A 27,972-nucleotide genomic window follows, 5' to 3' on the forward strand; every position below is an offset into this window, starting at 1 on the left:
CAGTTGCGAGCTGTGGTAGTTACTTCTCCAGGAAACAATAAAGTTGGCTACTAGTTTTAGCGACCAGAACTATGGCGGAAAATTGCAGATGCAAAACAACCAAAATCAACTTAAATCATTCGACTTTGGACTTCATTTCAATCAACGATGCTAGCACATATGCACTTTTAACGCTGGGAGCCTCTGGAATGCAATAGGCACTGAAACAAAGAAAAAATATGGAACAAAGGAATTCACTGCTCACATAATTTTCAAAACTCAAAACCCATCAAAACTCCTAAAGGATGCGCGCACAGTTCACTTGAGGAGACTCGAACCGTCGGCCTGAGGTTTCAACGATGGGTCTCTCAGCAAGAACAAACTCACCAAATTTTTATACCTCCAGATTCTGACGTGACTATATCCAAACCAGTTGAAGGAGAATCCACGCTCCCAAATTCAGCCCTGACTTTGGCATTATCGAAGCCTTTAGAAATACATAATCCCTCCAAGTTGGCTGAAATACATCACCATTCGTCAACAATAATAGTGGGAAGCTAAGGAATTTACGCCATTGACCCACGAATAATCTTCCACAACGATGGTATGGCTTTTGAAAGTGGCAAGGCTTGCTGCGATTGAATATTACTTTGAGTCTGAGCTCAGTAATATTTGTGATGGCATTCTACGTCTTCTGGATACACATCTTATCCCGTCATCCACATCTGGTGAGTCCAAGGTATTTTATCTTAAGATGAAGGGTGATTACCATCGATATCTTGCAGAATTTAAACACTTAGAGGAACACAACAATTATCCTGGAATCGTTGTTCATAGCTCTTCCCATCGAAAGAGAAGCTCAGGTAGCATTGCAGAGGAGGATGTGGGCAAACGCAATCACGTTGCTTCAGTTCTTGAAAATGGAATGGAGACGTCCCAAAATAGCTTTTGCAGCTCTCAGATGTCGAAGATGTGCCAGGCACAAGGCCCGCAGTCTGGTGAACAACTTATTAACAACACGTTCAAACAGAATCCAGTTCTCTATAACGCTATTGATTCGCCGGGTGAAAGAGCAAATAGCCTACCACTGTCAGTGACCAAGAGTAGCCTTGTTCGTCACAGTAGCTCCCCTAGGAGAAGAATACAGTGCTACTGGATAGAATCTAATGATCCAGATTGGAGAGTTGCTTTGAAGTTGAGCATTTCTCTGTGTAGAAGATTTCCTAAACGCAAATCATTCAACATTCATCACAGAAAAACAACACATACCACAAATCGCTCTTCAAGGCAGAATCCAAAATATAAATGGTCGTGGCAGCAATTATGATGAGAAAACAAGGTATGACAGCAATTTCAATGGGTGGAGGGCAGAACTGATACGCAGGTAAAGGCCACAGTAACGCTTTTGAGATTCAGGGCAGAACTGATACGCAGGTAAAGGCCACAGTAACGCTTTTGAGATTCGGGGTCCGTACTAGCGAAACATTAAGTGTCAGCATTCTGACAAGGTAGCAGTCGAGCAGAGAAAACCGTCATGGGAATAATGCTTGGCTGAGAGAGGTTTCAGTCTGCAAAAGATGCACAACAGAGGGACAAATCTGATAGGAGTTACAGTTAGAAAATTAATTTGAGACTTGTGCACCTCGGTATGAGGGAAAGATGTCAGTTTTTCTATATCAGGAAAATGGGCAAAGCTGCAGGACAAGCATGCACAGAAGGGCCACAAAAACAAGTGGCTCACAGTTGAGCAGGGCAGGAGATCGCCCGCTCTGATACCATGTTAAACACATACATGGCAGCAACAGTATATTAAAGATAAGCATGAGAGTATATTTATTATTAACAAATGATATACATTTATAGTACATTTGTGTGACCGTTGGGTTCCACATCCCAAGGTCTCTTGGACTCTCATGGCTGTTCACATTCTACACCAACCCATAGAGGATTAGGTGTCCAACAAATTACATAAAATAAAAATAAATATAAATATAAAATAAAATAAATCAATAAAGTATAATAGTTTATTACTGTTGAGAGTTTTTGGATTCTAGATTTTGAATATAATATTTTAATTTTAAAATATAATATAATTTTTTTTTGTTGGTTTTTAATTTTTTAATAAAATTACCTTTTTTTTAATTGTGCGGTGTGAGGCCTCTCTAGCCTAGTATGGAAGAGATGTTGTCCTGTCCTACAAACAATACAAGTAAAATAATAAAAATAAAATTGGCTGTATGTTAAAATAAAATAAAAATAACTTTTTGTCATTGTATTAACCCATGGTTTTTACCATAGTATTCTTAACCTATGGTTTTTCCCATGGTATTCTTCTCTAATATAGGCTATTTAAAAACATGAATTTTATGTTTCTCCAAATAGAAGGATTTGATTGGGGCTTTGAGTAGTATCTCTTTGTGTTAAAATTGGCAACTAGGGCCAAATTCCACCTCGAGACAACTCATCTGATGGAGATGATGATTGCATTGGATTCCACTTTTTAAGAGACCCAAGATTGATATAAAGATCATCTCATTCGGACAAGTAGAAGTGTGATTTTGAATTTATGCCCACACATGTGCAAATTGTTTAGGCCGGCTTCATCATTATATAGGCTCAAGAAGCCCAATGGATGTGTCTCTTCACCCACAACGAAGTGTATAAATACAATAGACCTCTCTCCTCATTTGGCACATTCATCACTCACACATTTCTCTCTCTCTTCATCAGATTGGTTCGTACAACTATTTGGGCAAGCTCTCTCTCTCACATGTGTGGCAAAGAGTACGAATTTTCTGAGCAGAAATTGCAAGCCAAATTTTAGGCTTTAGGGACAGGTTTGACCAACATCGACTGAGGTATTTTTTATTGAGTTTGACTTTGGTTTTTGGGTCAAAAGTTTGATTTTCTCAAGCCACATTGCTGGGCACAAAAACTGAGAATTTCTAGGTTGGTTGACCCGTGTTGACTTCAGGGTTGGCTGCTATTAACCATTCCCCTCAACCAAAAGTCAAACTTTTGATCTTCTCCAACTAGTCCATTCCGACCTATCTGGTATGTTGCCCATAACATCATTAGGAGGATACTTATATTATGCTATTTTTGTGGATGGCTTATCTCGCAAAACATGGTTCTATTTCTTGAAGAAGAAGGATGAAGTATTCAAATGGTTTCGTGCTTTCAAAGTTTTGGTGGAGAATCAAACAGGGAAGAAGATCAAAATATTGAGGATCGACAATGGGACTGAATATGAATCAAATGAATTCAATGACTATTGTAGAGAAGCTGACATTAAGAGGGAGATAACTGTTGCATACACTCTTGAGTAAAATGGAGTTGTTGAAAGAAAGAATCGAACGATCATGGAAGCCACCCGTGCCATGCTTCATGATCCAGGTCTACCGAAATTCTTATGGGGAGAAGCGGTAAATACTGCCGTATATGTTCAAAACAGGTATCCACATCAAGCGTTGGATTTCAAGTAACCCAAAGAAGTTTTCACTGGTAAGAAACATGATGTTTCTTATTTTTGAATATTTGGTTGTCTCGTATATTTTCATGTGCCTAAAGAGAAGAGAAACAAGTTGGGAGCATGTGGGAAGAAAGGAACTTTTGTGGGCTATAGTGAAAACTCAAAGGCATATAGAATCTATGTGCCTGGTCAACGAGATGTGGAAGTAAGCCATGATGTCACATTCGATGAAGACACTGCTCTTGGGAAAGCCAGAGATCTCCCCATTCCAGGAAAAGAAAATGATGATGCTACAGGAAAGCAGGAAGAACCTCCATCCGATGAGCCTATGCCCGATGTTGAAGGTCTGATGGATCCCATTGATCCACCTCCTAGTGATCCCTCTACCTCAAAGAAAAGACTGTTGTGGCTCAAAGACACTCTCGAAGATGCTGAAAAGCATATTGCTCCAAGAGGGACATTTCGTGAAAGTAAGAAGCCCACCAGGTATCAAGGATACCTTGCTGCCATGAGTACCCTTGTACGTTCGAAGAAGTCGTGAAACACCAAGTATGGAAGGATGCGATGAATGAAGAGTACAAATCCATCATGAAGAATGATGTCTGGGTTGTGGTTGCTAGACCCAAGGACAAGTCTGTGGTCACCTCTAAATGGCTTTACAAGATCAAACATGGAGTCGATGGGAGTGCTAAAAATACAAGGCTAGGTTCGTTGCTCGAGGCTTCTCTCAAAAGGAAGGGTTGGACTATGATGAGATATTTGCACCAGTTGCCTGATATACCACTATTTGTTTGATTATAGCTCTTGCTGCCTCTCAAGGATGGAGCCTACACCAAATGGATGTTAAGACTGCTTTCTTGCATGGCTCGCTTAAGGAGGAAGTCTACTTGGAACAACCTGAGGGGTTTGAGGTACATGATTGAAGGACACATGTATGCAGATTGAAGAAAGCCCTCTATGGGTTGAAGCAAGCCCCCAGGGCTTGGTATGAGAGGATTGATAACTATCTTATGAAGTTGGGATTTACAAGGAGCGATGCTGACCCTAACCTATATTTCAAGGTTGAGAATGACAGGCCTCTCATTCTGGTCCTTTATGTGGATGATCTCTTTCTGACAGGTGCAGACCCTCTCATTTACCAATGCAAGAGGGAGTTGGCTTCCGAGTTCAAGATGAAGGACCTAGGACTGATGCATGATTTCCTAGCCCTAGAAGTTTGGCAAAAGCCAGGTGAGATTTTCCTTTCTCAAGGAAAATACATTGTGAAGCTGCTTGAGAGATGTGGGATGGTGGATTGCAAGTTCGTGTCTACTTCGATGGAACACAACTTCAAGAAGTTATGTGGAAGTGCTGCTGGCCCCAAATTGGCGAACCCTTCCAAATATAGACAACTTGTGGGGGCCTTGATGTTCTTGGTAAACTTCCATCCTGACATATGCTTTGTTTTGAACACATTGAGTCAATTTATGGTTGAGCCTCATCACATACATTGCATTGCTGCTAAGAATCTCTTGAGATATCTCTGGGGCACAATCCATTAAGGACTGAGATACACTGCCGGGAATTTGAGGCTGCATGGATATATAGAGGCTGACTGGGCAGGCAGTGTGGTGGGTCATAAGAGCATGCTTGGCTATTGCTTCTCATTGGGATTTGCTTCAATTTCTTGGATTAGCCGGAAGCAGAAATTGGTTGCACTAAGCACCGCTGAGGCCGAATATATTGTAGCTAGTATGGCTTGTGATGCTGTTTGGTTGAGGAAGCTCTTTAGTGAGCTATTTGAGCACGTGCTGGACACCACCGTGATCTTCTGTGACAACCAGAGTGGGATTCACCTTTCAGAGAATCCTGTGTTCCACGATCGCTTCAACCACATTGATATCAAGTACCATTTTATTCGAGATATGGTACAACGGGGAGCAATAAGGCTCCAACACATCAGGATTGATGAGTAGGTCGTAAATATCCTCACGAAGCCCTTGGGGAAGGTCAAATTCTTAACCTTTCGAGAGAGACTTGGAGTTGTGGAAAGACCCTCCTATGAGGGTCCCGCTTGAGTTGGACATTGAGCTTTGGGAGCTCCTGGGGGCTTGGGGTACTTCTTGGAGCTATGAGCGACCATAGGGTGAGTGGTTCACCTTCCCCTATTGGTGCGTTATGTACAGGGTGAGTGGTTCACCTTCCCCTATTGGTGCACTATGTACAAGGCTAAGTTGCACGAAACGTCGAAACGTTTCGGATTTTTCAAAACGGGTATGTTTAGAAACGTTAGCTCCCAAAAATGGAAATGTCGGTTGAAACGTCAGCCAAAACGTCATATATGTTTATATAAAAATATATATATAAATACATAAGTGAATAACACATTATCTTTGCAAGAAAAAAGGGAATAAGGCCCATAGATGACAATTTAGAAGGGAAAACAAGTCTATATTAACTCTCATAGATGATTACATGATGGTCGAGTTTCGGCCAAGTTTCGGGTATGGATATGGCCCAAAACGCCAGGTTCCTAGAAGTTTCGTGCAACATAGGTGCAGGGTGAGTGGTTCACCTTCCCCTGTGATACCTTATGGTGACATGTGTGTAGGGTGAGTGGTTCACCTTCCCCTGTGATACCTTATGGTGACATGTGTGTAGGGTGAGTGGTTCACCTTCCCCTACTAGACACATGCGTGTAGGGTGAGTGGTTCACCTTCCCCTATGATTGACATATGCATAGGATGAGTGGTTCACCTTCTCCTATGGCATATGAGTAGGATGAGTGGTTCACCTTCTGCTGCTGATGCCCCGGCATACATCTTACCCATGTAGTCTGGTACTCATGGGAAGTACCTCTCATTTGGCCAATGAGTTGGGAAACGTGGATAGGGACCATAACACTACCGATGAACGCATCGTGTACTGCCGTACTCCTTATTTCTAGGATGCATGGTGTTCAACAACTTGATCTCGGATCATTTGAGATTCTACCTCTAGATTGACTTTTGTCAGTGGAGAGTGGTAAGGTCTTGTGACTCACTCTCGGTCGATTCTTCTTCATTATTACTTCATGGTTCAGCAGAGTAGAGATGAGATGACAAAGATGGTACATGACGACAGGATGGCATGAAGACAGATGGATTGGCAGGGGGAATTCTCCCTAGTTGAGAGTGAGTGTTAAAACTGGCAACTAGGGCCAAATTCCACCTTGGGACAACTCATTTGATGGAGATGATGATTGCATTGGATTCCTATTTTCGAGAGGTCCAAGATTGATATAAAGATCATCTCATTCGGACAAGCAGAAGTGTGATTTTGAATTTATGCCCACACATGTGCAAATTGTTCAAGTTGGCTTCATCATTATGTAGGCTCAAGAAGCCCAATGGATGTGTCTCTTCACCCACAACGAAGTGTATAAATACAAGAGACCGCTCTCCTCATTTGGCACATTCATTCACTCACACGTTTTTCTCTCTTCATCAGATTTGGTTTGTATAGCTATTTGGGCAGTCTCTCTCTCCCACAAGTGTGGCAATGAGGACAAATTTTCTGAGCAGAAATTGCAGGCCGAACTTAAGAATTTAGGGACAGGTTTGACTAGCGTTGACTGGAGGATTTTTGACTGAGTTTGACCTTGGTTATTGGGTCAAAATTTCGATTTTCTCAGGCTGCATTGTTGGGCACAAAAATTGAGAATTTCTGGGCTAGTTGACCTGCGTTGACTTCAGGGTTGGCTGTTGTTTGACCATAAAAAATTACAAGAGTTTTCTCTCTCCTTTGACCGAGTTTGACCGAGCTGTTTTGGGCTGAAATTGAACTCTTGATCAGGTCGAGTTTGACCAAGTAAGACCGAGCTGCTTTGAGGAAGATTTGCTGCTGTTTTGACCAGCATTGACTTTCTGGTTAGGGCTGAAGTTTGACTGTAGAAATTTACAGGGTTGTTTTTATTTGTACTGGGCAAGTCAATTTGACTTTTGTACTCTGTCTCTCTGCTGAACTTTTGATTTTGATAATAAGAAGAATTGATCAAAGGGTTTTCCCCACATTGGGGTGTTTCCCTGGCATCTGCCAAATCTGGGGTCCTCTTGTCTTGGCTTGTCTTCTGCATTTTGTTCCATGTTCTATCTTCTTTTATTGTCAATGTGATTGCTATTGGGAATTGGAAATTGTTATTGGGCTACTAAAGAACATTGAAATAAATTGTGCTAAACATTGAACATACCATTGTTATCTAAAATTAACAATTTGTTGTATCCAAGGTTAAACATTGAATCTGAACAATAATGAGAAACATAGTCATAGTTATAATGGTCATTCCCTACTCATGTTCCATGGTTAAACATTAAAGCTGAAGAATAATAAGAATCAAAACAATAAAAGGTGAAAACGCCAGGTATCTTCATCTGTTCACTTGATTTACGCTTAATTTTGTGAAGTTCATTAGTTTCAAGTTCAACATTTTTGATGAAAATTTGGTTGAATTTACCATTTAAATTACTTGGTTGCAGAGGTTTTATTTAATAGAGTGCAATAAGCATAAAATATATTTTACACTGCTGAAGATCTACCAGTCAAAGCCTTTGGAACTAAATATTAGATTAGACCCATTGTTTACACCCAGCAGGAGGTCAATAATTTGCTGCAGAGGATTGTGTGCAACACTTTTACAATTTTCCCGTTCTTTGTATTCCCATTATTATTTACATTTGGCTGATATTTCACTGTGTTTCTGGTTGACGTGGTTGATTCATTAAGATTGATGTTAACTTCTTCTCTTCTTTTCTTTTAAAAATTTTATTTTGGCCTTTTTAGTTTATATTTCAATATTCATTTAGGTTGAGAAAATTTAAAGTTTGGCAATCATTTTGAGATTTATTTTAAGTTGATGAAATGAGAGGGTTAGTAGTCGGAGCCTTTGGAACTCAATATTAGCACAGACCTCATTGTTTACCCCTAGCAGGAGGTCAATAATTTGCTGCAGAGGATCGTGTGCAATACTTAAAATTTTTCTGTTCTTTGTATTCCCATTATTATTTACATTTGGCTGATATTTCACTGTGTTTCTGGTCGACGTGGTTGTTTCATAAAGATTGATATTAATGTCTTTTTTATTTTATTTTGGCCTTTTTTAGTTTATAATTTCAATATTCATTTAGGTTGAGAAAATCAAAAGTTTGATAATCATTTTGAGATTTATTTCAAGTTGATGAAATGAGAGGGTTACCAGGAACTCAATATTAGCGTAGACCTCATTGTTTACACCTAGCAGGAGGTCAATAATTTGCTGCAGAGGATCGTGTGCAACACTTTTAAGATTTTCCTATTCTTTGTATTCCCATTAATATTTACAATTCGCTGATATTTCACTGTGTTTCTGGTCGACGTGGTTGATTCATTAAGATTGATGTTAACGTCTTCTCTGTTTTTGTTTTTTTTTTTAAATTTGTTTTTGGCTTTTTTAGTTTATAATTTCAATATTCATTTAGGTTGAGAATAAAAGAAAGAATAAAGGAAATCTTTAACTTTTAATGATACTAACCAAAAAAACTGATATCCTTCAGCCAACAGGGTTTCTTTGAAAAAACTCAACTATTTTAAACATAGGAAGCACAACAAATTCTCTAAATATTGAATTTGATTTGCAGTGTGAAGGTTTCTATGAGTTTCTTCAATAACATGCAGAAAATCCCAAAAATCACTAAGTACATGTTGGAAATACTGAGAAGGGGGGGGGGGGATGAATCAATATTTCTTTACAATTGTTATATTATGCCAATTAAGATCACCAGTTAAACCAGAACACAAGATGTACAGCAATAAAATAATTTTATTAATGAAAATGATGGACTCTAATCCTCTTACAAACAATCAGGCTCCAACTTGTACAATAATTCTAACTTGTTGAAGGCTCCAATCCTGAATGAGGACTCCAATCCTCAACTACAAATCCAGGCTCCATATTAGTATGAGGACTCTAATCCTCAAATTTCAATCTAGGTTTCTCACAAGAATCCAACCTTGTATGAGGACTCCAATCCTCTAAGGCTCCAACCCTCTAAGCTTGCTTCAATCCTTCAAGGTGGCTTCAATACTGCTTCAAGACTTCCAAAAGCTTCTTCAATATGTCTTGAAAGATGTCTCCAAGATCAACTTAACAAGTTCTTCAGGTCTGCAACAAGGGTCTCCAAAAACTGCTTCTGCAGATGTCTTCAAGGGGTCTTCAAGATCAACTTCAACAATACTTCAAGGATGCCTTCAACAATGCTTCAAGTATGTCTTCTATAATGCTCCAAGGACATTTGTTCCAAGAAGTGGCTAAAGTTTGCTTCAAAAAAAGTCCTAAATCTCCTCAAAAAACTGATCCAACAAAGGTTTTTCAAGATGACTGCTAGATCTTCAAATTAGGCTGCTTTGACAAATGCTCCAAAGATGACTTTTACAATGATTCAAACAATAATCCTATGATTCAATCAATGCTCTAAGAATATCTTTGTCAGCCGCTACTGAAGTCTTCAAAAACTGCTCAAGTAGGTCCACAAAGTAGAGACTTCAAAGATCTTCAAGGGTACTCCAGTTGGTCTACTACAAAATTCTTGATATAATGCTCCAAGTTTTCATCAAATAGGCATGTTCCAAGGCTTCTTCACATCTTTACAAGGTTAGAACCAAGCCTTAACAACATCTGTCTCAAAGTTCTAGAAGTCAGCCCAAAAGATACACAAACGCTGCTCCAAAAACTGTGGTAAGGTCTGCACACTTCAAGGTTAAACTTCCTCATAGGTCATTGTAACAAGGTCAAACTTGTCTGTCTCAAGATCGAGCTAACAAAAGTATGTACTTCCCAACCTCAGGGATGAGCCACAAGTCCGAGGTCTATTCTGTCCTTGCCTCAGGGCCGAGCCACAAGTCCGAGGTTTGTTATGTCCTTGCCTCAGGGCCGAGCCACAAATCCGAGCATATAGGTATGTAACATTTTGAAGCTACTTCCTTAAAAAAAATCGAAGTCTGATCAAAGAAGAGTCAAGGAAAATTTGCTTCAAGGTAGGGTAGTAATCTTGCTCCAAGGTAAGGCTGAGGTCTGTTAAAAAACATATCCCAAGATGTCACGAAAAACCACAAAAAATTATATTCAAAATCCCAAAAGACCATTGCCTTGATTACTTACTTTAGCACCTAAGTTCATGAGTTGTGAACTTCTTCTTCTTTTACCTCAGGTCGGATTTTCTTTTTGCACCTTTCTTTTATATTATTTCTCCCCAGATCCTTGGACGAGTTTAGTGGTCGAGTGAGGAGGCAAATTACTTATTTATATGGTTTAGGTCCTCCCAAATAGAGCTGACCTGAGTGCATCTTGAAGCCAACCTATGTAATAATTTGAATTTGTTTGGGGCCGACCTCAAATAGTTTGTTGTCTTCCTTCAAGTTTCGGTCTATTTTCTTTGTTGAGAAAGGTTTAGGATATTAAAAATTTGTTTCCATGTATAGCAGGTTGAACTCCTTCAATAGCTAGCCCATGAGCAACAATTGTAGTGTTCAATGAAGCTCTTGGTAATGGTGTTCTTTGAATTCAAATCCTTATCATTAGTGTAGGCTACATCTGTATGCAAGCTTTTAATTGAGCCGAGAGGCTCATTCTATAGCCCAGTGTGAAGCCGATGTGTAAGTATGTCCATCCTCAACTTGGAGTTGACACATGTCCCTCTTAAAATAAAATTCAAATATTCTCTAAATAGAAAAGCAATGTTGGCTATAATAAAAAAGAAAAAAAATGATATGCACGTTTAATTAGTTGCCCATATGACCCAATATAATTTCATGTAAAGTAATTAGAAGTAAAAAAAAATGTGAGTAAGATGTTTAAACTGTATACTTGTCAAAAATATTTTAACACATGATATCAATTTCATATATATCTATATATAAAAAAATTTTCAAAAGAAAATATTTTATGTTGTATAGAATAAAATATCCATTGTGGGTTATTAATAAAATATTTTAATATGAATTAATATTGATGTATACTTAAAAGTATATTAAAAACAAAAAAAAACCATTTTAATATGGGCTGATAAAATGGCTCAATACAGTGTTATGTAATCTCTATAACATTCAAAAATACAATTTAAACACTGGAAAATTACACCTTGTTTTTTGCACTCTAAAATAAGTTTGCACCTGAAGAAATTTGATCCATCTCGGATCTTGTTAGATCCGTGCTTAAGATGGATCTATGCTAGTTGTAAATGCAACAAGTTCTGCATTGATATTTCTAAGTCCCCAATGATATTTCCTTAAACACTTGGAAACAAGACAAGTAATTATCGAGGGCATCAACTGATATAAATGAGGTTCAAGGTGTATTGTTTGAGTTTTGTATGAGAATAATCTTCCAAACTCCTCGTTCCATCATAGCTAAAGTTTTATCGACAAAACATGTTTGACAAGGAGTTTTATATAAAAAAACCCATCATTCTTGCTTTGTTTAGTCTTCCTGTTCTTTGAGGAAAATTCTTTCAAAGCATATTCTAGACTCATTCTGGCAAATTTTGGCCTTCCTTTTAGGGCATCAATGACTTAATGGTTAAGACATGCAATTCATTAATTTCATTCGTGAGCCAAGATATTACCAACCATAGCTAGCCTTGCTTTGCCATCAATGACAATATATCAATAGTACAAATGTTTTTTGGCGCCTGGGAAAAATGTTAATGACCATCATGCGTGAATTAATTACCATAACTAACTGTCTTTTCAAGATAGAAATCCCGAAATTTGAGCATCCGGGGTGTGAGGAGTGTTTTATTAATGTCATCAATCACTTTGCACTGGATACCAGATATGTTTTGTAAAACTAAGTTAAAATGAATTAAAATGATTTTATTGTTTTTTCTTCAAATTTTCCTTATTTTGTAAATCCCCAAATTCAGGCATTCGGGTCTAAAACAAGTTTGAACAGATCACTTTGGACCAGATATTGGATGTAATTGTTTAAAGAAATTCAAATAATTTTATTTAAATTTAATAGTCGAAAAGAATTCGCAAAAGAAAAAAGCTAAGTTTATTAAATTTGGGATTTCGCGTGTATTCGTGAGTCTGGGGTGAAAGCAATGGTGTGCCTATAGATATTAAGTGGATTCCAGATATAAGTTGAAAAAGAAAAACAATTAAGAATTTCAAAAAACTTAATTAACAAATGAAAACAAACTTTATTGGAATGATACAAGGGAACCTAAGATATTCAGGGTCTATAACAAGTATGAATAGATCACCTTGGGCCGGATACCAGGTAAGTTTTATTAATAAAAACGAAGAAAAAACAAATAAAAGAAAAGATGCACAAATAATGAAATTGGTTTTATTAAATCCGGATGATTCGGATATCTGGGAGTTTGAGGTGGAAGCAATGTTGAACCTCTTATTTGTACCCTGATTCTGGATACAAATGGAAAAATAACGAAAGACTTTGAGAAAAATAAACAAATTAAACAAATAAAATTTTATTGAAAAGATATATATGGGAGTCTGGGATATCTGGATGTGCACAAAAATGTAACATGGTAAAGTGTCTAGATAATCGGATATTTGTATTAAAGGTTATCTGGGTATCTGATGAATCCAAATTTTTTTTATGAATATGAGCTTAGTTCTCGATCCAATTTTTTCTAGAAAATGTTACAAACTCTCCTGATACTCGGATATCTGGGTATCTGATGAATCCATAATTTTATTATGAATATGAACTTAAATAGTTTTGGATCTAGATTTTTCTAGAAACTTAGAGTTTTGAGATTTTTTCCTTTTTTATTTATTTTTTTTATTTTATAAAGATATAAAAAATCAAGTCTTTAAGGGTTATTTACAATGGAAAATAAATTTTTTAGTCAAAATTGAATTTTTTTAAAAGGGTATAGGCTATTTTATTAAAATAAAATGGGGGGTTGTTGTAGACCTCACAACACAACCCTACCATGATCCATAGGCAGCTGACCATAGATGCCTCTCATATTCTCTCCAGTTAGTGCATTCATTCATCTAGCTTACTCATTCAATGAAAGTGGGTCTCCTATTGTGAGGTACATCAACCATTTTTGTACTCAAGTGTTCTCATTTAATGTTTAAAGAGATTCTAGTATGCATCGCAGGTTGAATTGGATAATTGATTGGTATTGGCTATACTGCGGTGCTTAGCTCTTGCCCCTAGTTTAGTGTGACCTTTCCTAGGGAATTTCTTTAATTGTCTAGGAGGGGCACAAATAAGAGGTTCTGATGATGGTAGCATTCCATTATATCCATACTTTGTCATCATTCCCCTTTCTCCATTATCCCATCTTTTTATTAGTTATTGCATAGTTGCAGGAAGTCTCCCTCGCCCCCCTTGCTTTAGCCCCTGGAATTGTGCTACAAGTGGAAGCGCTTAGGGAGTACCCTCCTAGGAGCGTGGTTTGGACCTTTTGGGCAGGTTCCCTGCCAATTCGAGAGCATGACTGTCATGTCTCCATGGCTTCATACGGTCACAAGGTGCCTTTTGGGTGCACCATGATCTCTTGAGCGTGCGACACTGACGTGTTTCGCCTCTTCCTCGTGGAGCACAAGGTTACTTCACCTGGACTACGCCTCACAATAAGTTCACTTATATAATCTCTATACCATTAGTTACTTAGCAGAATATCATAACTCTTCGATATAGTGTAAGCAATCTTACTGTCACTTCTACTTCAATTGGATTTCCATTCATAAAGACTTGAGCATTATATGCAAGATATCAATTCACCATTAACATCATCATACACATGCACAAATTTATAAAGGAACGACCCACCAACCTTCTACTTTTATTAAAAATCATAGTTACAAAGTTCCCTTGAGGTAATGGCTCAGTTCACAAGTCCACAAAGCCAAGAAACCCCGAGTGAATACCAAAAACCCTCTTTCCAACCTCTCATAACTCACTTGGGTCACCGTCAACCCATTGCTGTCTGCTTTCATCTTATGGGGCCAGTTCGGTTCAGTTGCAAGGTTCCTTCGGGTCCTGCACTACTATAGGTCCTAGTCACTTGTCTCGGATCCTTCACTCCTTCCCTTCGTCCTTCGTACTGTTCCAAACTTTGGTTGCGTCCCTCGTTCGACACTTATTCAATGCTTGGATCCTTTGGATGCTTGGATGCTTGTTTGGATCCCTCCTTTGTTCCACCATGCGGTTTTGTCTACTTATATGGTTCATTGCCTCACTTTGTGCGGTTCTCCACCTAACATGATGGGTTGGCTAATCTGTTCGGTTCATGTGCGTTGGGACAGGATGACTCGTCGTTTCACCCAAGCACTCACATAACTTGCCCACACGACGTGCTCGCTATTCCACCACGTCGTTCCACTCCACTTGGCTGACCTCACTTTGATTGATCGTTTCAACCAATGTTTTAAAAACCGGAACTGGTGACTGGACCGATCCACCTAATGAATTGGGTTACCGACCGGAACCGGTCGAAACGGGACTGGTTAGGTCTAAACGAACTGGTTTTAGAAAAATACATTAAATAATTAATTTTTAATGAAACAAAACTATTTTTAAGATTTAAAACCACGATTCCAAGCCAATAGAGACAAAATATGCAAAGTTTGCTCATTTATATACCATGTAAAGGTGAATATATCAAAATGGCACCGAGTGCAATACATATCATCGACAAAATACATAAGCAATGAGGCTCTAAATGGCCTCTAGAGTGAAAAAAAAGCCTTCAAACTATGGGGCCAATGGCTTACTACAAGACTCAAGTCTACATATATGATAATAGTGATCAACATTATCACTTGAAACTTCTCATGAGTCATCATGATCAAACTCAATTGGTTGAGTCTCGACTCTCTAACTTTGCAGTTACAAACTTCTCTATTGGTTTAGTGACTTGAGTCTCAAACTTTTGAAGGTATTCTGCCCTATTACTTCATTTGGTGCTCCACATGGCTTTACATGGCCTCCTATCCCAGCTAAGTGTTGCTTGAACCTGTTAATACCCCCTCCTTCAATGGATTTTTGGCAATATTTGCAGATCATTTTGCCATCAATCACATCACAATGAGCCCATGCAGTATCTTTGGCTTTTGGAGGCATGATGACTACTACTTAGCTTAAACTCTCTGTTGTTCCACTACTCCAGCAAAAATTCAACACTCTCCAAGCTCCCAATCAAACTCACAAATACTCCAAATGAGATGTGTGAGACAAATGAGAGGGAGAAGGGCCTCTTAAAGGCTTGGAGAAGGTGTTTTTGGAGGGAAAGGACCCTTGCTTTCCCTCCAAAACACCCTAACCATCTTGGATAAATCACTGCGTGGGTCCTTTGCAGCCGTGGCAGTTAACTGGCTGGTTTGACCACAAACCCACTGGTTCCGTCCTAAACCGGCTGGTTAGGGCTCAAAATTGGCGAAATGGGGTGGCTGACCGGGTTTTTCAGTCGGTTTGGACTGGTGGCCTTGCTGACTGACCGATTACTGATTCCAACCGGCTGGTTTTAAAAACAATGGTTTCAACGTTTGGCTCGTCACTTGTTCCATCTCTGTTGCTCTTTTAGGGGACTCGACCCACCACTCGTTCCACCATGGTTCCCTCCTCTCGGCCTAACATGCCCTGGGCTGACCTCCTCCCATTGTTTGGTCGCTCGTCTAGGGGTGCTTTGGCCCATGCCTTGGGTTGCTCATTTTGCCTCTCAAGGACTCGTCTTGGGCCTTTTTACCCATCGCTTGGCCAAGTTAGGTGCTTAGTCACTCACATCCATCATTCCACCAAGCTGCCCACACGCCCAATGGAAACCCCAAGTGTCGGTTTTTAGACACCTCGTGTTGGTTTGCCCTCGCTGAACATCCTCTTTCGTCACATTTCTTGCGATATATTTGTTGCAAATCGTGCGATGGAGATGTCACCATGGCACACACCTCAGTTAAAGGCGCTCCAAACTCTAGGGCTTGACAGTGGGACTCCCAAGGATGCTACCTAGGCGTTCCCTAGACAATTCATTTATCTTTCCTTTTTAACCTTTTACTGTAATTTTTAACATTATCATTAATTGTTTTAGGATGTTTGAGAGTGGTTCCAACCTCATCGAACTTCATATGGAGAAAATATTATTTCATATCCCATTCATAGTTTAACAGATTTCATAGTTTGCAAGATTTCAGGATCGATGGGATTCCAACATATTCATTGGATTCTATCATGTATGAGGGATTGTGATTGGCATTTAATCAAGAGCACCAAGCCCTATATGTATCCCAATGTTGGTGGCGTTGATTTTTGAACTCCTTTGTCATGGTCGTATCAAAATTATACCCTTCGCTCAAAGCAAAATCATTGATTGGGCATGTTAAGCTTTTTCTACCATATTTTCAGGCTTGGGTTAGGCATTTTCATCAAAATTGTGTGGCGTGTACTGATGTCCCTAAAAGATCAAGGTAGAGGCAAAGGCTAGACGAGAGGCAACAAATATCATTTTATATGCACTTTCAACTATAATTTGCAGGCTTGGGGCATATGAATTTGCTAGTCTGCACATTTGTGTTCCGTGAATCCATTAATTGCATGTGCAACCCAAGAATTCGACCCTTATAGGGTAGTATCTGTAGGCAACTCCATAAATGGAGGATGAGTCATGCTATTTTAGATGGTAACCTTTTAGGCTCTCGAAACACATATCTGTATGCCTACATTGACTCTCCAACTGATGTTTTTGCTCTTTAGTATGTTCCTCCAGAGATGCCTTCACTTTTATAGAATGATTATTTTGTTGATTCTCTCTTAAGAAGAATAACACAAACTTGCTACTAGAACTGATCAATTTCTTGGCTTGGTTAGCACTTACCAAAGAGATTATGGATTTATCTTTTTGTGCATTGACCATTAAAGACTTCCCATCCTTGATTAGGTGGTATTGATTTGCTTTCCTCATGATGATTTCATCCCTCATATTCATGTAGGGTATTGCAAACACACATCTAGTGGTACTACATCTACCTCTACTTAATCAATATAATTTGCATTCATAACAAATTTGATCTTACATTGTTTAGTGACCTTGAGCTTTGCCTTATTTACCTGTCCCAATGGATGTGGGTTAGGATGATCTTGAACTTCTAATCTAGGATAGTTGACTAGATCTTCTACTATAAGTTTGGCATGTGAATAGGAACTGAATAGAGCATCCATCTTTGTCTTCTTGACCTTGATCTTAATATGAAGTAATTTAGTCATCTTCTTCTCTTCCTTTTGATGAAGGCTACTTATAACCTCCTTTTGTACCATAATGCAGACAATCTCTCCATTACGTATAATCTACGCTCTACTTGGTTACATGAATCCATGGATAGTAGGTTCTTCTTCTTGGCATCCTTCATATGGTTCTTTGGATTCATCTTAGGATGTAGATTCCAACATTAATATTTGGTGTGACCATGGGTATTACAAAGGTTACAATGGTTGTTTGGATCCTTGCATTTATGTGCAATAGCGGTTGTCTTCTTGTTCTTTCTTTTCCATTTCTCCTTTCCCTCCTTGGAAACATCTTGGTGCTCTTTCTGTTTGCAACCACTTGGCTATCCTTTCTTTTTGCCTATATTCTTTAGGTATTGTGCTTGTAACACATGCCTCATTAATCGTCCTAAGTTTAAAGAACATCACTTGCTTCCATAAATCACTATGTAAACCCCCCAAATTCTGGAGGAGTACGATTGGGGTTTGAAAGATACACCTAACATAATCACCATTTTTAACTCAGTTTGCTCTTACACATTCTGCCCTTGTCTCTACCTAAAGTGATTCCAACAATTCAACTGGGCCTCTATATACCCAAAATAGGGTGTATAATTATTCTTTACCCATGTGGCTTTCCCACTAGGTTAGGGCACAACCTTCTAATTTTAGTTGGGGCAAATGAAATATTTTCCTCTTCTCTTATGTGATGGACATTAAAATAGACTTCTAACTGTTAACCAATGATTCAACTTAACACTATCAATCTCACCTTGGTAGGGTCTGATGCCCACTTTTGCTTCCATTTTAAATATAGATTGCAAAGAGGTGAGAATATTGGAACTTGGTTGCCTTTTCTTTGGCTCTTTTTTCAACTCCTTTTCTTTGTCTTCATTATCTTTTGATCTCTCATTCGATCCAACTTTTGAGTTAGAGCCACCAACCTCCCCAAAAGATCCAAACACGTTCCGTAAAGCCACCATGAGCAGGGCCATGCTGCAAGATATATTAATGAATTATTCTTTTAACTTTGAAAATCTCTCCTGTACCTCATCTTGTGGGTTGTTACACCTGCACTCATTTGCCATGGCTAGAATTTCGAGACTCCCTTCTGAAGGCAATTCTTGGATTCTACAATTTCCTACAAAACCCCAAATAAAATTGCTCTGATACCAATATGATTTTTAAACTACCATGGATATTCCATTGCAACAATTCATTATGGTAGATCTCACAATATTATGAAATCTTTTATTATATAGTTTATTATCTTGGATCTTAAATTTAATGTTACTAGTATAGTGCTCAAAATTATGGAAATATTTTGTTTGAACTTTTCTGGATCGATCACATTAAGTTTTTAGAATCAATGTTTCGAGCCAACAAGTGTGGCTCATGATGATGATTAAAAGATGAGAAATCTGATCATGACCAACAATATAAATGGGAGATAGATAGATATACGTTAAGTCAAAGATAAACGTTAAAGAAATCTAAAAAATAAAGTTAATTCAAGAATAAAGGAAAACAAAATTAATAATAAAAATAAAAATAAAAATATTAATATAATAGTGTAATAATATAAAAATTGATAGAATAATAATATATACAAATAAATAGAATAATAAGAGTCTATAACCCTAAATAACAAAGGTTATAACTATATGTATTAATAATAATAGGGAAATGAGTTATTCAAATAATTATTAAACAAGAAAGCCCCATATATTAATTATTTATATTAAATATATTTATAATGTAAATAAATAATCTTTATTTGAATTTTTAGGTTATCAATTGTCATTATTATATTAATTATTAGAATTACTTTATTTTGGGGCTTTCCTTGTGTAATAATTATTTGAATAACTCATTTCCTATTACTATTAATACATATAGTTATAACCTTTGTTATTTAGGGTTATAGGCTTTTATTATTCTATGTATTTTTATATTATTACACTATTATATTAATTATGATTATTATATTAATATTTTTATTTTTATTATTAATTTTGTTTTCCTTGATTCATGGATTAAATTTGTTTTTTTAATTTCTTTAACGTTCATCTTTGACTTAACGTATATTTGTCTCTCTCCTATCTATACTGTTGGTCACGATCAGATTTCTTATCTTTTATTCTTGATTGATGAGCCACACTTGGCTTGAAACGTCGATTCTAAAAACTCAGCGCGATAGATCCGGAAAAATTCAAACAAAATGATTCACATAACAGAAGTCTTAACTCTGAAATTGTGGAAATAATTGAAACTGAAATGTGAGAAACAAGCAATTGAACACACCATCCACGTAGATGCACATGATATGTGATCTGGGAAACCAAATATGGGAGGACCTAACTAGAAGGTGAGGCCTATACTCTGCTCTGTTTTTCTCAGTTATGAAATGCAAGTACAAAAAAAGGGAACTCACCATGGAGTTGCCATGGACACTATGGCCTGAATGGTTGATACAAAAAACTTTTACCTCCTTTATTATGCTTCAATATCACACTCGTAGATGCTTGACACAAGTATGGAACAAAAACGATACCTAAAGAATGGAACCCCATCTTTTCCTAGCAGCCCAATAGTTAACATAGCCTGATAGCTGTCTAGGGTTTCTTGCATGCCTCTACCCTCAATTAGTTTTATGGTTTTGGACCCTCTAGAATGTTCTTGTTAGTCCACACGTACGTAGTCCCACATGTGTTAGTAGTGGTGGTTGATATGGCAACCACTTGGTACCCCGGTGGTCAATAGGTTAGGTCAACTTGTGGGAGGCATAACTTTCGCATACTAACTTCATTTGAAGTGATTTTCATATTGTTAGAAAACTTTCAGTGTGTAAAACATTGCTGAGGGGCTGAGAAATATACTTCAAAGTTTTGACTGCAAAAACTGCTGTTTGATGCCTCAAACCAGCTCTGGAAGTTTCTGGACCCCAAATCACCAAACTTGGTTCTGCCCATCAAATGGGACATGCAAGTCAATTCTTCCAATTTTTCTGCCTATAAAGTACCAAGATAGATGGCAGATTATACAATCATCCATTCTGTATCATATATATTGGATATAGTAATGTACTAAGTAGTGTTTGCGTGGTAATGGGAATGGGAATGGAACGAGAGATAGGTCTCCTGGCCAGGTTTCTGCCTGTCTATGGTCAGGTTTCTGGTAACATTTCTGAACTCTTGTTCTTATCTTTGTGATCCAACCATCCACTTCAAGGTAAGAATATGAACCTTAGGAAAATGATTTCATTTCCTTGCGTGACTTCAAATCTTTTGCACGGAAACATTCTGATAGTTAGTACTAGAAAATGACAGAGGGTCTTACCACTTAGTCATCACTGTTCTACACCATTACCATTGTATAGGATTCAAACAGTGATTACTGGCTTACACGATCATGTTCTTGTAGAGGGATAACAGATAACAGATTTGTTCTTGTATATATCCAATGCTCAGGTTTTTTAATAGATGCCAAACTTGTTTTACTTCCCGGGGATTAACATAGTTTTATGTTACTTTTATTGCATATCATACATAACAGATACAAAGCTTATTTACTAACAATTTAACATCATAATCATTAATCTCAGAGTCTATGATATGTATAATTGACTATAATAGATCCCTTAGTTTTGACTTCAGTGTGAAACCCTGACACCTGCATTCTCAATATGCAGGGAAACAGAGTATAGATTTGGAAAATAGGGAATTTATAAATGATGATGAGAAATAGTTGGTCCTTTAAGGTGCAAGAATCTTTACATGGCAAAGGATTCATCCTACCTATTCTCTGGTCTGATTGCATGCCATTTAATGGACTGTTCCCACTATTGAATTAAACAATGATATATTGTATTTTTGGGATTCAACTGCGTTAAGTAAGTCATTAACGTATGACCATTTCCATGAGAGGTAGTCGTAACTGACTAATTTCTCATGATGTTTGAATTGTTCACTTAGCACTCATTGCATCGGGTGATGCTCACAGGGGTGAAGAAGTGGGATTGAAACTAGTGAAATGAATCACATAGCATCAATTGTCACTTCCGGGGCTTGCACCCGGTAACCAGGACTTCCCGGGAGGTCACCCATCCCAGATCTCCTTTGGCTCAAGCGCACTTAACTGTGGAGTTTTCCCCACAATCAAGCCCACTTAGCTTGCTACCCCATTTGCAAAACCTTAGCAAGTATTGTGCCTCATGAACCATTCAAGTAGAGATCCCTTCACTCTTTTTGAATTTAAGTATTAGGGGTTTACACAGTGCATTATTTTTTTGGGATTCAACTGCGTTAAGTAAGTCATTAACGTATGACCATTTCCATGAGAGGTAGTCGTAACTAACTAATTTCTCATGATTTTTGAATTGTTCACTTAGCACTCATTGCATCGGGTGATGCTCACAGGGGTGAAGAAGTGGGATTGAAACTAGTGAAATGAATCACATAGCATCAATCGTCACTTCCGGGGCTTGCACCCGGTAACCAGGACTTCCCGGGAGGTCACCCATCCCAGATCTCCTCTGGCTCAAGCGCGCTTAACTGTGGAGTTTTCCCCACAATCAAGCCCACTTAGCTTGCATGTACATAATAAAATTCAAGAACCCCAGATTCAGATATCGTCAATAATGCATGCTGCCAACACAAATTACTTGCCAATTTATCAATCTTTAGACTCTAGAGAGTTGCTAGTAATCTGTCAATACTTAATACATGGTGTCTGTCAAAATGCATTATATGCTGGAATGTGGTAAAAGGCTTCCTGAGAACCTTGAATATCCTGCCCTTGTTACTCAATTAACATTAGCAAAACTTGTTGGTATTGCGAATTTTGCGGACAGAGACTTGTTGGTACCTGTGGATTCATTTCTTATGTCTAAAACCTTTGTACATGGTTTTAGAATTGTGGCAATTTCTGATTCATGATCATTAGATTGCTTGTTTAGGAATAACTCGATAGGATTTTTCATGCTTCAAATAAAATATAAAAGGCTCTACATAATTCAAAAATAATGTGGCAATTTATGCTATTTTTGACTTCATTTTTATAGGAAATCTAAGATAAATCCCAGTAATTGTGATCAGCAATAGTCCTATGAAGGGTCAAAACTATTTAGTATAAATAATTTAACATAGTTACTAAGTTGTTAGGCTTTGCACTAATGTCTCAGAATGGAAGAACTTGTGTTTCATGCATTATAAGTATTTTATTCCGATTTCACTCTCTATATAGACAAATGTACTGTTCAAACTTCACACCGTTTGATTGATCAGGAAAGTTATCAGATAAAAGTCTGAAAGAAAACAGACTAAATCTCTTCATGAATGTGTCTAAATTTCTTGAATGACTTATTTCTCTTTTACAGCAGTGTGATATTCGTCATGAATCATGATGCGTTATCATGCAACAGCTCTATACTTTTTCCAGCATTGTGCTTATGAATTCTTTCTTGGGTTCATGTTATTCTTTTCATATAAATTCTTTAGTAATATGCACAAAATGTTGGCATATCTGTTCATTTGCAGGGTTAAATATTTACACGCAGCAGTTTTCATTAGTCATCATTCTTGTAGAATTAAAGTGATTATTAATGGGGGTGCTGTCCAATATTCAAGTATATTAAACCTTTTACACAGTCCCTTTCGACAGTTAACCTAGTTCCTTTCTGGATTTATACAATTAGTGAAATTTAAATGAATCATGTTGCTGTAGTCCAGAGAGTTGACAGGTTCATCAAATTCACTGCTCTCAATGTTTTGATTTATTATTCAGAAGAATTGTGTAAAACTTAGGTTTAGTATGATTTAACTTTCTAATAGTGAAGTGATGCATACTTTGTATTGGAAGTTATTTTTCTATATCTACCTGTGTCATTACATGATTTATTAGGAGATCTGATGAAAATTAATGTGCTTTGTCAGGTTTATTAGGAACACTTTTTCCATGCTTCCTGTATGGTAGCAATGTTGAAAGGCTGAGCTCAACTCCTGGAACATTTGCCAACCATTGCTTACCATACAGCAGTCTTTATCTCCTTGGAAAATTTCTCTTTGGATCAAATTGCTTGGCTCCTTGGTTTTCATATCCTAGCCGTACAGCTATACGCAGGAATTTTAATTTGGAGGTAATCTCTGTTCTTGCCAGCCTCTGCATCTTATGCTTACGTTGTGAACTATTGATGATTTCAATAGCTAAATATCAAGAAAGAGTTTGCATTACCATTAATTGTTTTATGATATTTGAGAGTGTTTTCAACCTCATCAGTGTTCATACGGAGAAAGTAGAATTTCATATCCTATTCAAAATTCAGCAAACTTAATAGTTTTAAGAATTTTAGGATTATTTTGATTAGATTCTATTATGTATGAAGGTGTGGTAGTTAATCAAGAGCACCGAGTCCTTTATGTACCTCAATGTTAGTGATATTGCCTGTTGGACTCCTCTATCATGGCCTTAGCAAAAACGTACCCTTCACTCAAACCAAAATCATTGATTAGGCATGCTAGGCTTTTCAGAGCATATTTTAAAGCTTGGATTAGGTAGTTTCATCAAATTTGGGTGATGCTAACTGATGTCCCTAGAGGATTGAGGTAGAGGCAAAGGTGATACTAATGATGAGGTTCCCAATATAAATGATAGTGGAACATTACCTGTCATTTATGTTTTTTCATTTAAATGTTCTTGCTCAATTTCTTTCCAATTTTTAATATATATATATCATGTTTCCTTGTTTCCAAATTTTTGGGGGTCACGTTTTCAGTGTGTTCCCGTTTTAGAAACACGTACCTTCAACTTAGGCATGAACAAAAGCCTAGCCCAAGCTCTAGCCCCCTTATTAGCCCTCACCCAACTTCTAGCTAATGCATGCGTTATCTAAACGAAAGAAACTTTGGATATCCCAACCTCGATGAGCGAGGAAGTGTTTCGTCTTTAAGGGGTCAATGATGAATCAACGAGAGCTTGTAACCCAAACTATATATGTAAAAATTAATGATGGAAAAGGTGCACAAGAGGGGTAATAAAAATATGTCGAGGAAAGGGGTAACTCAAGTCCCTTGATTGCTCCCTCTTCACATAATCCTGCTCAAGGATGTTGTAAATTTAGGTGGTATAAGATAGTGGCATCCTTCATGAAGTAAACCCCACATCATATCTTTGATCATTTGCACCAACTGATTGATTGTTCGGCCTAGGAACTGTTTCTCCCCTTAGCATTGAAAGCACCTAGTAGGGCCTTATGGTAACCCTCCCATATCTCTATGCATGGTAACTTTTTTACAAGCCATAAGCTAAAAAGAGATTTGAAGATGATGCTTGTGTAAAGCATTTTTTTGCCTTTAATTTGCCTTTAACATTAAATATGACCCACTCTAATACTCTATGGTTTATGCACCTATGATGTTGTTTTCACTTGATTTTGTGAGTATGTTGCTAGATCTTGCTCCCAAGATCAACTTTGTTCCTTGAGGAACTGCTTGATGCTTTTCTAGCACTTCAGAGAGGATGTCTAGCCCCACTTTATGAACCCACTTAGCACTTTGACATAGGACATTGACCACTTATTGAGTAATGTTGACCTTGGAATGCCTTCAACACAATTGTTGACACTGTTCACTCTCTCCAGGATCTTGAATGCTGCTCTCTAGAGCTAGGGCGTTGATTAGAGAGTCGATGTACCCAGAGCTAACAGGGCGTGCCCATGTTAGCAGTGCACCTATTTGATGGACATTGCCCTGTTTTTGTGGGATGATATTGACAAGTGGCTCCTCTTGAGGGGATGGTACACTGCTCTACATGATGATATCATACCTTGGCTCTGTGATGTTCTCTTCATGAGACCAAGATTGATGATGTGGGCTTGTTTGAGGATGCCTTGTGATGAGGGAGCCATTGCTTGATGATTGAGCATTGTTTGATGAGGATATGTGACCTTTTATATGAGATGCACCCCTTGGGTCCATCCATTTTGGCTTTGACAAAGAGACACACCTTTTGGAGGATGACATCACCTTGGAAGAATTTCGGCTCACACATATGGGCTAATTGAGGTTCATTTTTATGTTTTATCATTGAGTTAGCTACCTTTGGGGGTAAGCTTGTGACTTATCCAACTTGTAATCACATTTAATTTTATTTTTAGAGCTTTTAGACTAAATTAGGTGAAATTCGACTTGGTTTCCCTCATATAAATAGAGGGAGGTCAAATTCTCCTTGGATCATTGTCACACACACTTGGAAATTAATGCAAACTAGTGATTTTTTTCTCTCTTGATCTCTATGTAGTATTTGAGCAAAATTGTCATAGTGAGGATATTTTGATTGGATGGTTCTATCTTTTGGATGATTATTGGTGTTTCTCTGATGATATGTGCTAATTTGTTATAAGTCTTTTCTTCCATTTTGTACTTGTTGAAGAAGTAGGATTTAATGAAACTTTCACCAAAGTCTTGTTGATGTTTTATCGCTCTAGCATCTCTTTGAACAAGATTTTTATCAAGTTTCTCTCGAGGAACCTAAGAGTAGCTCCATCCCTTTCAATCTCCAAAGAATATAGAAGGATACTAGGGTTTAAGGAATTGCGAAACACATGCTCGTTGGTCCTCTCCCATATATTTATAGCACTAGACTCCATTAGCCCCTTGATTGAAAAAGGCACGAGTCTTATCTCTTGTGCCAATCCATAAAATAAAATGATAAACCCTAATTATTTTTCTGCATTTTTCAATATTATTTGCCTTGGACCATATTGTCCTAGAGTTAGAAATTGTATGCATTCATTTGGAAAAGCAAAAATATCATTTTACATGCATTTTTCAGCCTCCACACTAGGGCTGATGTCAAGGAAAAATCAGACAAATTTCATTTGGAAACATATTGTACAGATGTTGAAAAGCGTTCCAGTATGTATGAAACACATTTCCCACATGTGAGATGTGTTTCATACAAACTGAAACGTGTTTCAGTCGAGTTTCAGAGTTTCAAAATGGAAATGCAACAGAAACACAGGGGGATGGGAGTGGTGGGGGGGAGGGGGGAGGGCAAGTTTCATGCAACATAGATGAAAAATTATTCTCCTTCATTCCAAGCACGTCTCACAATTATCTAGCTTGTTTGTACATAGGGGCTTTGTAAAAATATATGCTATTTCATCTGGTCATATAAATGTGCAACAGAATTTGGACTTTTATTGTAACTTTTTCAAATAATGTATGCATGCTTCAATGTGCTCACTGTTTGAACAAAAAGTACAAGTGGATAATGTACGTGGCTAGTGAAGGTAGATAATTAGTGTTTGTTGATCATTAGTTCACATTTCTCTTTTTACGAATTGCTTTAATGTTATCCTTTGCAAGTTTTTACTTTGGCCTTGTTTCTTTTTCTTCACATGACTTCCGTTGGTAATGTCTCTTTCCTCTTTATCGTTGTATTTTTTGAGAGCAGGGAAGCTGTGAAGCAATGAGCAGGTCATGTGGATGCTGTAGAGGATATATGGAAGATGATGAACAGCGTGAACAGTGTGAGTCAGCTTGTGATTTCACTACACACTTTTTCTGCCACCAGTGTGCTCTTTGTCAGGAAGGCCGTGAACTTCGCCGAAGACTGCCACATCCTGGCTTCAATGGAAGAACTGTCTTGGTCATGCTGCCTCCCACAGAGCAGATGATGGAACGTAAAGCTTGATTTTCTCTGCAGCTTGCAGTGTGGACTTATATTTTCTATTATTTGTATCTATTTGTAGAAAGTAATATCTGACAACCTTTAATATTGTTTTAGGTTATGTCTTATAGTAACCTGTCGACTTTACGAAGGTTTCAAAGTTTTTAGAGGTATATTATAAATTGTATTGGATGATAATAATTGTTTGCTACTGTAAGATCGTGATTGCTGCATAATATGATACTTGATATTTAGAGATGCTTGCATATTTTGTGGTCTATAAAAAGGCATTTAACATTAAAAGTTCAAGTTGAAAGAACTTGTTCAAGCTTTAAGAGCCTAGTACAGGTGCATTCATGCATCCATGCGCACACATAGACTTGATTGTGTTGGGATCTATATTCAACCTTGCCAATCTCTCCTATGCTGGTAAATTGGTTGATACCGTGTTGGTGTACCAATTAGATGAAAATGGACGAAAGTATGTGAACCCATCTCATTTGAATGTAATATGATTTCAAACTAATGATTATTTGAACATTCCTGTCAAAGTTGGCTTAAACATCTCGAGCCTTTTCATTTTCAAGGACAAGTTGAAGGTAAGAGTCCTCAAATGCATTTATTG

The 27,972-nt window shown here is 37.7% G+C and overlaps 1 protein-coding gene across 1 annotated transcript in view; it reads left to right on the plus strand.

The window, feature by feature from the left end:
• LOC149160154 (cell number regulator 8-like) overlaps positions 1-27,605 on the plus strand; it is a 42,498-nt gene extending 14,893 nt beyond the window's left edge. Inside the window, exons 2-3 of the mRNA XM_089436641.1 lie at positions 23,612-23,814; positions 27,132-27,605. Of these exons, the coding sequence (XP_089292767.1) occupies positions 23,612-23,814; positions 27,132-27,371 (443 nt within the window). The 3' untranslated portion in view covers positions 27,372-27,605. The remainder of the gene's footprint in view (positions 1-23,611; positions 23,815-27,131) is intronic.
• Positions 27,606-27,972: the final 367 nt, after the last annotated feature.

Source organism: Pinus tabuliformis, chromosome 5_2 (genome assembly GCF_031772625.1).
Source record: "Pinus tabuliformis cultivar Carrire ecotype Pingquan chromosome 5_2, CPIR1, whole genome shotgun sequence".
NCBI lineage: Eukaryota > Viridiplantae > Streptophyta > Pinopsida > Pinales > Pinaceae > Pinus > Pinus tabuliformis.